Below are 12,880 nucleotides of genomic sequence, written 5' to 3'. Positions count from 1 at the left end.
TCCGTAAAATAATTTTCTAATTAGGAAATCGTGCTTTGAGTGAAAATATTTCTTTATTAAATTTAAATTTAAGATTAGAAGCGAACTTTATATATTTAAAAGTAAAATTTTGCATGTTGGTGATAATTTTTACATTTTTTCAAACATGCCAGAATTTAAACAACATTTAAAAGAAAACTAAAACTGACTGCAACATAAGCTATTTGCTCATTTTTAAAAACATCCCAAATTGTGTTTAAACATTTTTTAATTATTGCAGTAAACTGTTTTCTTTCTCTTTTACCTCTTATCGTCATTATCCTATGATTTTCTTAAACATCATTTCATAATATCAGAAATTCTATTTCCTTTGTATTTGCATATACTAGTTGAGACTGAGGAGTAGCTGCCTCTCGGAAGAAATAAAATAAGTTTTAAGATTAGAAATAGTAAAAATGTTTTTGGGGAGATGTCTAGACTCACGGAGATGAATAAGTTTAATTGCTATGCATAGTTGACAAACATACACAACAAAACACCGGATTGTTTTATATATGCTTGTCTTTTTACAATGTTAACACGTACTAAAGTTTGATGAGCGCGGTTAAAAGAATTTAAAATTTAAATAACCCTAAAGAAACATTTTTGTATAACGCAGGTTTACAAAATGGTTTCTATGGTTCTAATACTGATCAAACCGCGTTTAAGATTTAATTCGAACCTTAAACGCGGTTTGATCAGTATTAGAACCATCCACTATGCCACGCGAACTTCAGGATAAGTTGTTGTTATTTTAAATATATACGCATTTTCCAAACAAAAACTTCCTTCACTGTATTACTGCTAACAAAGAAGACTAGACAACACTTACGAAATAATATACACAAAAATTTTTTTTTACACTAAATTTTATGCTAATAATAAATTGTAGGGGATGAGATGGGGAAAAAGAAAAACATCTGTGCTTTGTAATAAATATATGTCCTCAGGCCCATAATTGTGTCACAGTGGGGTTTCGAAGAGACTACAGCACTAACAGCCATAATCTACACCACCGTTTAAATCCACAACTAGGGTAAAGTGAGCACGTATTCAAATTTTGAAAGCTATTAACTATTTATTGTTTTAATTTTTTTCTTTCTCTTCTTCTTTTCATCATCATTTATTTCAATGATCATCTTAAATGCTATCCTTTCCTAACATCAAAAATTTTTTTTTTACTTTTTACTTTTTACATGTTGCCTAAATAAATAAATAAATAAAGCTGATTAAGATATTATAAAGATATTCAATTTTAATCGAGTAAAGATATAACTTTCAGAAATACTTTCGAGACAATTTTTTTCTCGTATGATGAACATTCAAGCAATTTAAGAAAAAAATAAGCTACTTACGGCTTCGTGTTTATTGACGTCCATTTACTGTTTGCAGAACTGTTTTCAAACTTTAAAAAAAAAATTAATTTATTCCAAACAGGATAAACAAAGTGTATAAAAGTTATAAAGGTTTATAAATAATGAGTCGTATAACATTTTTTTACTTTTTTTTTTTTTGCAAAAAATATCGACCAAGAGACAACATGAACATAATCAGACAATTCCGTGTATTAATTTATCTATTTTTTTTTTATTTTGTAATTCTTTTGATAATAACCAAACAAACAAACAAAAAAAATCAAAAAAATGCGGTTTCATTAATTCTTATTAACTAATTTTATAAAGGAAGTTGTTTTGCAGTCGGAAACATGGGACGCATTAAAACGAACTTTTATATACGTGTAGTCCTGGTATAGCTTTTAAAGATATTTTTTATTAAGGTCTACATAAAAAAATAGGAGAAAAAATAAAGGCTACACGAAGTTTTTAGAAAATATTATTAAAATTTTTTTTTTATATCAAGTTTACATAAAAGCTATAATCAAAGACGTAAATAGGCCAAAATTAAAATTTAATGAATATTTTAGCTAAAACACAGTGTCGCCCTTAACGCTGTTTTTTTACCATGTAGACCTAATAGCGCTCTTAGAAGTATATATATATATATATATATATATATATATATATATATATATATATATATATATATATATATATATATATATATAACTACTATGAATTGCGGATTCTGGCTCATTGACAGTTTTCTCCATAGTTAATGAATTCAAGATGGCGTCGTGTTTTTAATTTTCTGCAATCATGAATTGTGAATTCTAACGCATTGTCATTTTTTTGTTGACTTACCTTTTTGTCTCGTCGATAATCTTTCTGCACTCTGCGATCAAGCTTTTTGCATCTGTCTCTGCCTCGTGTTCTGGACTGAAGAGTTGATCATAGTCCATAAATGTAAAGCACGGTTTTATAATTAAAAGGTCGGGATAAAATTCCATCCGAGTTTTGCAAACAGATGGGAGCAAATGTCGTCGTAAAATCTTTTCTTGTCAACGGTCTTTAAAACCGAAAAATCTTCCAGGCGACATGGGTGATTTCTATTTTGGAGCAGCTGAAACAAAATGTACTGCGCGTTCATGAAACTCTTTCTTTTTAATTCTTTCGGCTTGTCTTTTCCGTACACCAGATCGTATAAGAAAGACAAATCCTTAAAATCTTTAATCAACTGCTCTTCCAGATATTCTATATCGTCTCGTTTACCGACGAGCACGTAATAGATATAGTTGGCATTTTCATACTGGTTCGTGTAGTTGAGTTGTTTTAAAAAGATCAAAATGTGTTCTTTGGTGATGCGAGAATATTTCACATTGGTGTTTTCAGAATCAATCAGCAAGTTCAGCGCCTTGAATTTTTTCTCCAATTTTTCAAAGACTTCTTCAGGAATCTTGCATTTTTGTTTACCCTGATATTGTTTGATGCATTCTTGAAAATGAATGATACGCGAATAAGTGTACTTGTTCACCGAATTGGATCGATCGCTGTCTTTATACGGAACAGTCGTTTCTAACATTTCTTGTTGCCCAGAACACAAGAGGCAGTATTTTTTATTGCTGTCGTCCATTTCAAACTGGCTCGGGTCATCGTTGATGCAAAATTTACATTTGGTATGCAAGACAATTTTTTGGGCAATTTTAATATCGATCCATTGTCGTTGAGAAAGCGTTTCTTCTACAATGGTAAAATATTGACGTTGAAGCTGGTTTTTTTCTTCGTCAAATTTAGCACGGTCTTCAAACGAAAGCTGCGTCTGCAGGATGTCTTGATATCGCTGGATAAGGTGGTTTGTCTTGGCGATGAACGTTATTTTTTCAGTCTTGCGTTTATCCAATTCGTCTTTGGTCTCCATCAGATGCTTAATAGCTTCATCTGACAGGTCGTGTTTGTTTTCTAAAAGAAGAAATATGGATCTTAAGTGCGTCATATCATCAATGTTATCCTTGTCAAACTTTTCCATAATTTTCGTGTTTAATAAGACAATGCTCATTTTTTAAATGAGAGCGAGTTCATTCTTTTAATTCGTCATCGTATTTTTCTATTCTACAGTAAACGATAGTGACTTAATTGAAATTTCTTCGGCGTATATATTGTGAAGATGTAAATTTTATATATCTGAAAATATATAAAATAGTTTTTAATGTGAATCTAAGAGTTCAGATGAGACAGGTTTTTTAATTATATATTTATAATGTCTTGCTAGCATTTGTTTTTGATAATTTAAATTTTGTTCTTTTTCTTCAATTCTCATTATGCGCATCTGATCATATTTCCACGACTCTATTTTACCTTTTTTTAGTTCATTTAATTTTTCTATTTCTTTTAACAATTTTTTATATTGTAGATATGCTTTAAACTCTCTACCAACTTCTTTGGAATCTTTATCAAGGTGAATACGTTTTCTGATATATTGATCATAATTTTCGGAGATGTATGTATGGTAGCTGTTTGATTCTTTATCAAAATATTTAAAGGAGTATGTCATTTTTTATAGCAAGAAAAAATTTATTTATATCATTTTAAAAAGTTTTTTTTCTTTGTACAATTTACAAGAGTTTATTCATAGAATAGCACCTAAAAAGGGAATGCTATTAAAGGGTGAGTTTGGTCCGAGCAATAATCCAGATCCAATAGATTGATAGTCTTTTCCATTTTTAACAAAGAGTCCTTCACCAATAGTAGGTTTCACCCAAGGTCTTAAAAACATTCCTGATCCTGCAGCAGTCATTTTCATTCCATTTCCATTCTTTTTCAAATAAACGATTCCTCTTCCTGCAATTTTATCAACCATAGCAGAGCCGGCAGAAGAACCTACACCTGCTAACAATCCGGTGGCTAGAGCTGGAACTACTCTTGTTGCAAGTGTGCTGCCTAACATACCTAGTAACGGTAAAAGAGCTCCGATAAATCCACCTTCAATGGTTACTACTATGACTTGCCGATTCTGGCGCATTGACATTTTCTTTATACCACATTAACATTTTTTTATAATTCCGCATTGTGATTTTTAGAAATACCGCATTGATACTTTTCCTATACTTAAGGATTCTGGCGCATTGATACTTTTCTATACTTAATGAAATTCAAGATGGCGTCGATTCTGGCGCATTGACATTTTTATAATACTACATTGACAGTTTTCCATAGTTAATGAATTCAAGATGGCGTCGTATTTTTACGATTCTGGCGCATTGATATATTTTTGTATGCAATATCGATTCTGGCGCATTGACAGTTTCTATACTTAATGAAATTCAAGATGACTTACCTTTTTTGTGTCCTCGTGTTCTGGACCAAAGAGTTGATCATAGTTCATAAATGTAAAGCACGGTTTTAGTTTGTAATGCCCAATGGCTAGCGTGTTAATTCCGTCTTGCAAGATGTGTCTTTTGTCATCGTTAGCGCTGAGTGCAACTTTGTTGATTTCTTCGGTGTAAACGTTATGCTGATGAGATCGTATAACGTTCATGGATGCAAGCTTTTCTATCTTATTCATTAAGCAGTCTTTATAATCTTGATGAGTGATGTGTTTTTGAACGACTTTATTTTTAACCCCTTTGCATCTTTTCTCTTCTTTTTCATAGGTTTTGTAAGAGTAGAGCTTAGGACGAAGTCCAACAAACTCTTTAATTATTTTTCCACCAGCCTCGTCTTTGAACATGCCGATAATCTTATTATTTAACCCTACTTTAAACCCAGCGTTTTCAATAGCAGGATGGTCTTTAGAAAAGTTGCTCGTGTCAAATTTGGTTTCAAGATCGCCAGAAATGTCTTGATAAAAATCTTCCGTTTCGATTTCATAGATGAGCGAGTCAGTGTCAGTCATGAGTAGTTTCGAGCGATCTCCGTATTTAGGTTTGATATAGTTGTAATGGAAATCAAACATCAAAGTTTTGCTTATGTCTAGAACGCTTAGTCCTAAGTAAACAGGCTTGTTGTAAAAGAGTTTTGTTCTTTTCATATGAACTGCAGTAAGGTTTTCATCAAAAATGGTATTTCTATCATAATTAGACTTTCTTGACAATTTCAAGACTTCTTTTCTTGTGGTGATTAGTTTAATATCAACATGCTTTCGAATATTCTCCATGGTTTTTCCAAAGACAGAGTTATTCATGAGTTTAAAAAATTCTTTTTCAAACTCGTTTTTAGCTTTTGCTCTTAATCCAGTGTTGAGATCGATGTATTGTTTCATGAAGGGTTCTTCTTCAAAGGTGACACCTCGATGAATTTTAGTAGTGATCAATCCAAGTCGCTCATAGAGTTTTAGGTTTTCATGATGAATGACGTATTTTTCTTTGTTGTTTAAATTAGGAACGAGCTTGTCCACTTTATTAATTTTTAGTCTTTCAGGAGCTAAAGGATAGTCGTTGTGTAAATCGTGTAGGCTTTTGGGATAGGTTAAATCGACTTCGAGAATACAAGGCATGGATTTCCAATTAGCAAGCTCCTCTTCAGTCATCCATCTGAATCCTCTAAAAGGAAGAGGCTTACACATAGCCCATCCATATAAATTATTTGCGTCTAAATACTGAATGAATTTCGAAGGTTGTGAAGGATCATAATCACTCATGTATTTGTTGTTAGCAGTTGCATGTCGTTTGCTGATCATGCAAATTCCACCGCGTATCCCTTTTTCTATCATATTAAGCATATCAATATCAGACAGAAGCTCTAACCGAATTCCAGTTAGTTTTAACATGGCATCCCAACCCAAACCAGGTGAGGTGTAATACCAAGCAGGATCAAGCTTGTAATAGGTGCGGCACACGTCTCTGAAATTTTCAAAGATATCAGCAAGTATTAGCACGTCAGACATGTTGTACAGTTCTTGGTAATCTTTAAACGTTTTACATCCAAATACATTCCAAACGTTTTGAGCATGCGCATAGTCTTCACAGCTTATTCCCTCATCATTCAGTTTGGAATAGAATGCTTCAATAGGAGGTAATTGCGTTTCGGAGAACTTTTCAATCGAGTCCACCCAGTCATAAGGGTAAATACCTTTTTTTCTTAATAAATCAAACTTTTCTCCATAGTAATATTGAGCAACGTTTTTGCATTGGTCGTTGTTTAGATTTTTAGCTAGATCTTCTAACTTGAAACTCATGAATCTGTAGCTGTCAATAAACCTCAATTCTTTCCATACTTCCTGAAGTTTACCTTTCTTATTAATAAATTCTCTTACTTTGATTTTTTTCGAGAAACTGATATATTTTTCTTCATTGTTGGGTATGCAATTGAGCTTTCCACCTAATTTCTTGATGAACAAATGACTGTCATAACCGGATAAATTATGGAAAATGATGGGTATGAATTTTGGAAGTTTATAATTCAAGTTGCATTTGTTATGAGCAGCTCCTCGATACTTTCCAGTTAAATGACAGTGATCCCACACTTTGTCACTGTTAAGATCTGATTCACAAATATGACATAGAGTTGCAGTCTCAAAATTCTTTTCATCCTCATCCGTTACCACTTTCTTTTTTACTATATCAATCTTGTCGAGAATCTTTATAAGGTCAGCTTCAAGCATGGTTATAAACTTTTGAGCTACGTCATCCTCTTCGCTTTCAGCTGTGTACATGACTGGTTCTCCTTTGTAAAGGCTATCGTCAAAGCATTTGATATAATAGCAGAAGGAGCTTGGAACGTGCTTTTGATATTGTTTGGTGTACGACTCTTTATGATTATATTCAGTGTTATCCTCGATGGGTTTGATGAAACTTTCAAAGTCTGCATATACAACGTATGGAACTCTCATAGACTTGTTATAGTTTTTAAAATGAACGGTCGTTCCTTCTTTAGGAAGTTCGATTCTTACTGCATCGTTGTCATAGCAATAAGGTTGATGCTGTTGAAGCTTTTCTTCCTGGTCATAACCTTGTAAGCAATTTCTGCAATAATACATTTTGTGCTGATGATTTGATGTTTGTGTAGATAATAACCGACTCAAACTTTTAATGAGACAGTAATGGTCAGTGTCTTCGTTTGAAATAAGCAACAAATCAATGCAGTGCTTTCGATCTACAAAGTCAGATATTTTCAAAGGGTAAAGTTTTTTATTTTCATACCCAAAGACGTTGATGCTAATGTCTGGATTATTTTTCTCAAACTTATTGATTTTATTAAGCTTGACAGGAAACTCTATTCCTTCCCAATTCAGTTCTTCTGATTTTAGAACCAAGTCTTTATCAATTCTTTCGTTGTCTCTATTTTTAAAATTCAACGCTCGAGTGACTGACCATTTAAAGCATTGATCGTCCTTGTTTTCCATGTTGATGATTGCCTTTTTGTCTTTCAGCTCTTTAGACAGTTCAATATAGGAAGAACCGCTGAGAGGTTCGTAATCAGTAAAGTTAATGTCCATTCTTAAAATCTTAGATAGGATACTATTAGATCCTAAGGCATTGTATTTAACACTATTTTCCAAGACTTTTCCTTCCATCTCACCCATGAGCTCTCTTACATCTGTAGTTGTTAGAACAATCTCCGATCTTGATGAAAAGCTTGCTTCCCGAGTCACTTCTTCACCAGTCATCATGCTTACAGATTTCATTTCACACGTTAAAACAATTCTTACCTTTGTATTTCTTTCCCCTTCCATGGTTTGAATGGCAGACTCTCTCACCAAATTAAAAAAGGTTGCAAGGTCGTTATATCGAGAAGAAGGCCTATAAGAAAATTGTCTTACAGAACCCTCTGCCGAATGTTCAGTCATTTTAAACTTTACTTTAATTGGTTTTACCACAGGTTGTTTATACTCTGTTTTTGATACAAGCGATTTGATAGACTTTATCTTTTCATCGATTTTGTTCACTGCTTTGCTTACCTGATTCTTGACTACTTCGGGAACGTAAGGCTCCACCCATTCTTTAACATCATTTAACTTAGTTTTAACATAGGACGCCACACTTTTTGTAGTTGTCTTCAGACTTGAAAAAAATGAAGGTCTAGGTGGAATGACTGGTTTTGGTGTTATAGCAGGTGTTAAATCTGAAACAGGTTCGTCAAGGATAGGTCTTTGCAAATGAATTGGTTTTGGAGCAATAGGAGGCTTTCGCACAACAGGTTTTGGAGCAATAGGAGGCTTTTGTACTGCAGAAGAAACTATCCTTACTTTTGTTGGCTTGATTGAAACTTTTACAGCCGGTCGAACAAACCTCACCACAGTAGGTCTACGAAAAGCAGCAGGAGCAGAGACAACTCTAGGAGGTTGTAAAACCATTAAAAGATCACCCTTTCTCATTTTAGAGTAACCTCTTATTTTTTGCTCTTTAGCAATTTCTTTTAATTCTTTCAACGTTTTGTTTTCCATTTTATTAACACAAGATTTTTATTTAAGCCATTTTCAATTTTTAAATTTGATATATATCAAATTTAAAAATTTCTACCTCCAGAAATCTCATATTTGTAACCATCTATCACTTTTCCATTTCTGCATTCAAAGTACTGCCAGCTATGTCCTGTCTTTTTATGAGTCTCGTAAGCAGACTTGTACTCAGTCACCTCACCAGTATCCACATGAGTTATTTTTAAATTTAAAGGATTATTTCTAATTAAACCAAGTCTAGCATATTTTGGATCAAGAGGTTTCTTTTCTTTTTTCTCATGTATTCTAGGTCTGCCAACAGGTTTCTTGTCTTTCGAGTTTTCCAAAATGACATCTTTATCAATCAGATTGTTTTCAATCGCAATCATCATGAGTGACATTTTATTGTCTGACGTTTTGGAAACATTATTTTCTTTTAACAAATTTTTCAAAAGTTTTCTTGTATATTTCATCTTTTTTATTTGTAAAGATTTTTTTTAAATCAAATTCGATTTTTTTAAATTTATGTCATTGATGAAAATTATTCTAAAGTTTTTATATACAATATCATTAGGAGCAAGTGAATGATTTAAAATTGCGCTTTTTAGATTTCCAGAAATCTTTTTCTTCTCCTCGAAATCATAATCCAAACCAAGCACATAATTGTCAATCATTCTTAGCTTTTCTTTTTTAGGCAAGGCTTTCCAAGTACTGAGATGCTCTTTGATTTTCTTTTCCATTCGTGAATATTCTGTCTCACCACTCCATACAAGTAGGTAAAGCTTGTCTCTCTCTTCATCACTGTACTCTTTTGGATTATTAAAATTTCCGTTTTCAGTGGCGTAAACAGATTCATAAAACACACCTGTTTTTCCAAATGCAAGAAGCTCAAGATGTCTTTTTTTATTTATGTCAGTCTCTTTGATACTACATTCTAGAAAAAATGGAAAAAACTGTATCATTTTATTCTTCTTTTAACAGATTTAAATCCTTTTTCGGTCTACCCACAGGTCGATCTTCCTTCACGTCTTTAATCAATATGTTTTTATCAATCAAGTTGTTCTCAATCGCAAGCATCATGAGCGACATTTTATTGTTTGACGTTTTGGAAATTCCGTTTTCTTTCAGTAATTTTTTCAAATCCTTTTTCGTATATCTCATTTTTATTTTAAAAAAATATTATTTTGAAAACATTTCAATAAACAATATTCATTCTGCTTCCATCTGATTTAAGTCTGAGCAATTTATCGGAAATGAGAACGGCAAAGGCTTGAGTGTTTGCAGGAACGTTTGCATTGAATGTCGCTTTTATTTGTACATCTATCACTGAAGTTTTTAACCTCTCAGCTTGCTTGCTTACGTCAAAAACAAAAAGAGGACAAATGTATCTATAATTCATAGCAGATATATTGGGTTGAGCTATAATTTCGTTTGTTCCATAAAGTCTATTGTCAAACTTAGAAGCATCTCTATAAGCTCTTGAGTATTTGTTGTTATTAAAGTCTAAATTGTAATCCACAGCGGGATACCTTTCACTGTTTAAAGTGACATATATGTTCTTCAAGTCGCAGTGATTAAAGACTGCAGGATTCTCTGTTTGACTTCCAGATTTATTGGTTTGAAATCCAACAACAACATACCTAGGCCTTTCACTAGCAGATCTTGCGCTTAGCGTCCAACTAAAGTTGTTGGCTACAGGAACGGCAACGGTGTCGCATTGTCTAGATCTGAACGAAAATGGAACATCTACTTTTGATTCAATGATTTTGTAAAGATTGTTGCTAGCTGCCACAGAGGGTGTGACATGAGGCATAAACAAAGATAATTTAGTTAGATCTACTTTTCCTGCAGCTGTTGCTTCTGTTCTAAAAATAACATCACTATCGCTTTTTCTCACAAGAGCAAGTGTATGCTTAAATCCATAGAGCACTTTATCGTAATCATCGCAAAATCCAAAAATGTGTTTTAAAGGGATGCAAAACAAAAACGTTCCTTTTTCTTCAGTTTGCTTGATGATGTAGTCTTGTCTAGCTTTAAATCCAGAGTTGTTGACAAGATCTGCTAAAGCTGTTGTGTCTCTTTGCCACAGCTGATTCATTCCTTCAGACACTGGGAACTCTACTGGATATTTAAGATATCCAATCATGGTGGTAGCTTGTCCAGGTTCGTAAACGGTCTCCACCTCTTGATTCGACAACTGATAAGAAATCTGACTGAACATAAACATGATACCGTTGTTAACAAGAGTAACGACATCTGCATCAGCGTAGGAAGTTCCATCCGCTTTTAAAAGTCTTCCTTCAACCAAAAGGTATGCCTCAGATGGAAGCGTGAACAAATCTTGCTGCTCAATATTGATTCTTATTTCCCCATCCACATTTAGATTTTTATTCACTGGCTCGTATTCATGAAACTCGAATCTCTCAATTTCTTCATCCACAATAATCTCTTCTGTAAAATTTAAAACATCGGAATTTGCCATTTTTATACATCAAAGAAAAAAAATTTTTTTACATCTTCATGCAATCAAAAGTCCATTTCCTCTTTTTGCCAAGTCTTGTATTCTAATCGCGTTGTTCTTTGACAATCCTGATCCAAACATAGAATATTCATCTATAACTGGTGGTGCTGCTGCCGCTGCTTTGTTAACAATGCTTGAAATAATTTCCTTGCTTTTAAGACTGAGATCATTCTTTGCAGCTGGCTTTGGAGTTCCAGTCTTGGCATACAATTTCTCAATGGTCTTTTTACCTTTATCAATAGCAACATCTTTAGCAGTGGAAATGGCTGTTGAAGCTAGCTCTTTCCCTGCAGATTTAGTAGCCATGATGGCTTCTCTTCCCAGTTCAGTTTTTGCAATTTTATTAGCCAAAGTAGATGCCGCTCTTGAAGCGCTTGAAGCTGCTGCTCTTCTCAAGAAATTCTTAAGCGTGTCCATGATTCCACTTCCACCCACAATATGCTTCTTAACATATCTATTTCTATAAACGATCATTTTTTTATTTCCAAAGATTTTTTTTATTTCATATCGATATACGCCATGATAGCCTTGTACTTGTCTTTATTAATCATATTCTGCCTCAACAGCTCATCGCAAATGGAAACAGCTACACTTCTAGATCTTTTATTTCCAGCATGCCATGCAGCGATGCTCAAGTTGAGATTTTCCACAAGAGCATTTGGATCGCTTGGAAGAATAATCACACCATCGCCTTTTTTGACTTTGGTTTCACTTTTAATTTCTTCCCGAAGAGGCTTTATAAGTTCTCTGTATTTTTCGCTTCTGGAGGCTTTTGGCTTGTTTAGATCTGAATTAATAGCATCACTGTCTAAAAGAATTTTTCTATAGTTTTCCTTATCTTCTATGTTAATGCTGCTGCTATAAAATTCTTTTGAAATGTTTGGATTTGTTAGCAACTCCCAAAGACCTTTTGTTCCTTCATACTTTTCTCCTCCAACAACGATATCATTTCCATCCACCTCCACTTCCATTTTTCCAATGCGAATTTTATCACCAATTCTACTAAATTCGTAAGCTCTTTTAACGCTGCTTGGGAAACGTTTATTATATTTATTTAAATAGAAGTATGAAATATCTCCTAAATGATTTGTCTCATCAAAACTAGGAGGCACTTGTTCATTGCGACTTTCTTCAATGCTCTTGATCATCTTTTCATTGCTTTCAATCAGAGGCTTGTAAAGTTTGCTCAAATCAGTCTGAAGATTAGCATCATAAATATTCTCATTCAAACTATCTTGATAGATTCTTTTTCTTCTTTCAACAAATTCTTTCACCAGTTCATCCCTCTTGTTAGGGTCTAGTATTTTAAAAAAGGACATTTTTTAAAACGCAAGAAAAAAACTTAAACGCAAACTTAATTATGTTTTTTAAATGTGTTTTTAGATCCGTGGAAAAATCTTTAATTTTTCTTAAACATGTTGTTGAACGCTTTTATTGCATCTTCTCTTCCTTTTTGGATCAACGACTCTTTAGTTATCTCGTCAATGTTGATTTTTGTTTTAGTTCTTATTTCTTTCATCAGACTCTTAAACTTTTGAAGCTCGTCTAAAATCAATTCATACTCTGAATCGCTCACAATGTTGTCTACTAAAGCCTTTGAAATGTGACTGTTGATGGTGTTCAATTTCG

The 12,880-nt window shown here is 33.2% G+C and overlaps 2 protein-coding genes and 1 long non-coding RNA gene across 3 annotated transcripts in view; all 3 read right to left on the bottom strand.

The window, feature by feature from the left end:
* LOC149884966 (uncharacterized) overlaps window positions 1-12,880 on the bottom strand; it is a 748,071-nt gene that overhangs the window by 703,748 nt on the left and 31,443 nt on the right. The gene's annotated exons all lie outside the window — the stretch shown is intronic.
* LOC149884968 (uncharacterized) lies at window positions 737-1,629 on the bottom strand. The gene is made up of 3 exons (XR_016454960.1): window positions 1,520-1,629; window positions 1,374-1,423; window positions 737-1,175 (listed from the first exon to the last, which is right to left on the bottom strand). It is a non-coding gene; the product is annotated as an uncharacterized LOC149884968 (long non-coding RNA).
* LOC149884967 (uncharacterized) lies at window positions 9,926-10,957 on the bottom strand. The gene has a single exon (XM_090094596.1). It carries the CDS (start codon window positions 10,955-10,957, stop codon window positions 9,926-9,928), a length of 1,032 nt encoding a protein of 343 aa, XP_089950722.1.

Source organism: Hydra viridissima, unplaced genomic scaffold (assembly GCF_058129835.1).
Source record: "Hydra viridissima isolate aposymbiotic clone 2 unplaced genomic scaffold, HvirCarnegie_v1 scaffold_8, whole genome shotgun sequence".
Lineage (NCBI taxonomy): Eukaryota > Metazoa > Cnidaria > Hydrozoa > Anthoathecata > Hydridae > Hydra > Hydra viridissima.
This window is presented reverse-complemented; position numbering and strand designations above follow the sequence as displayed.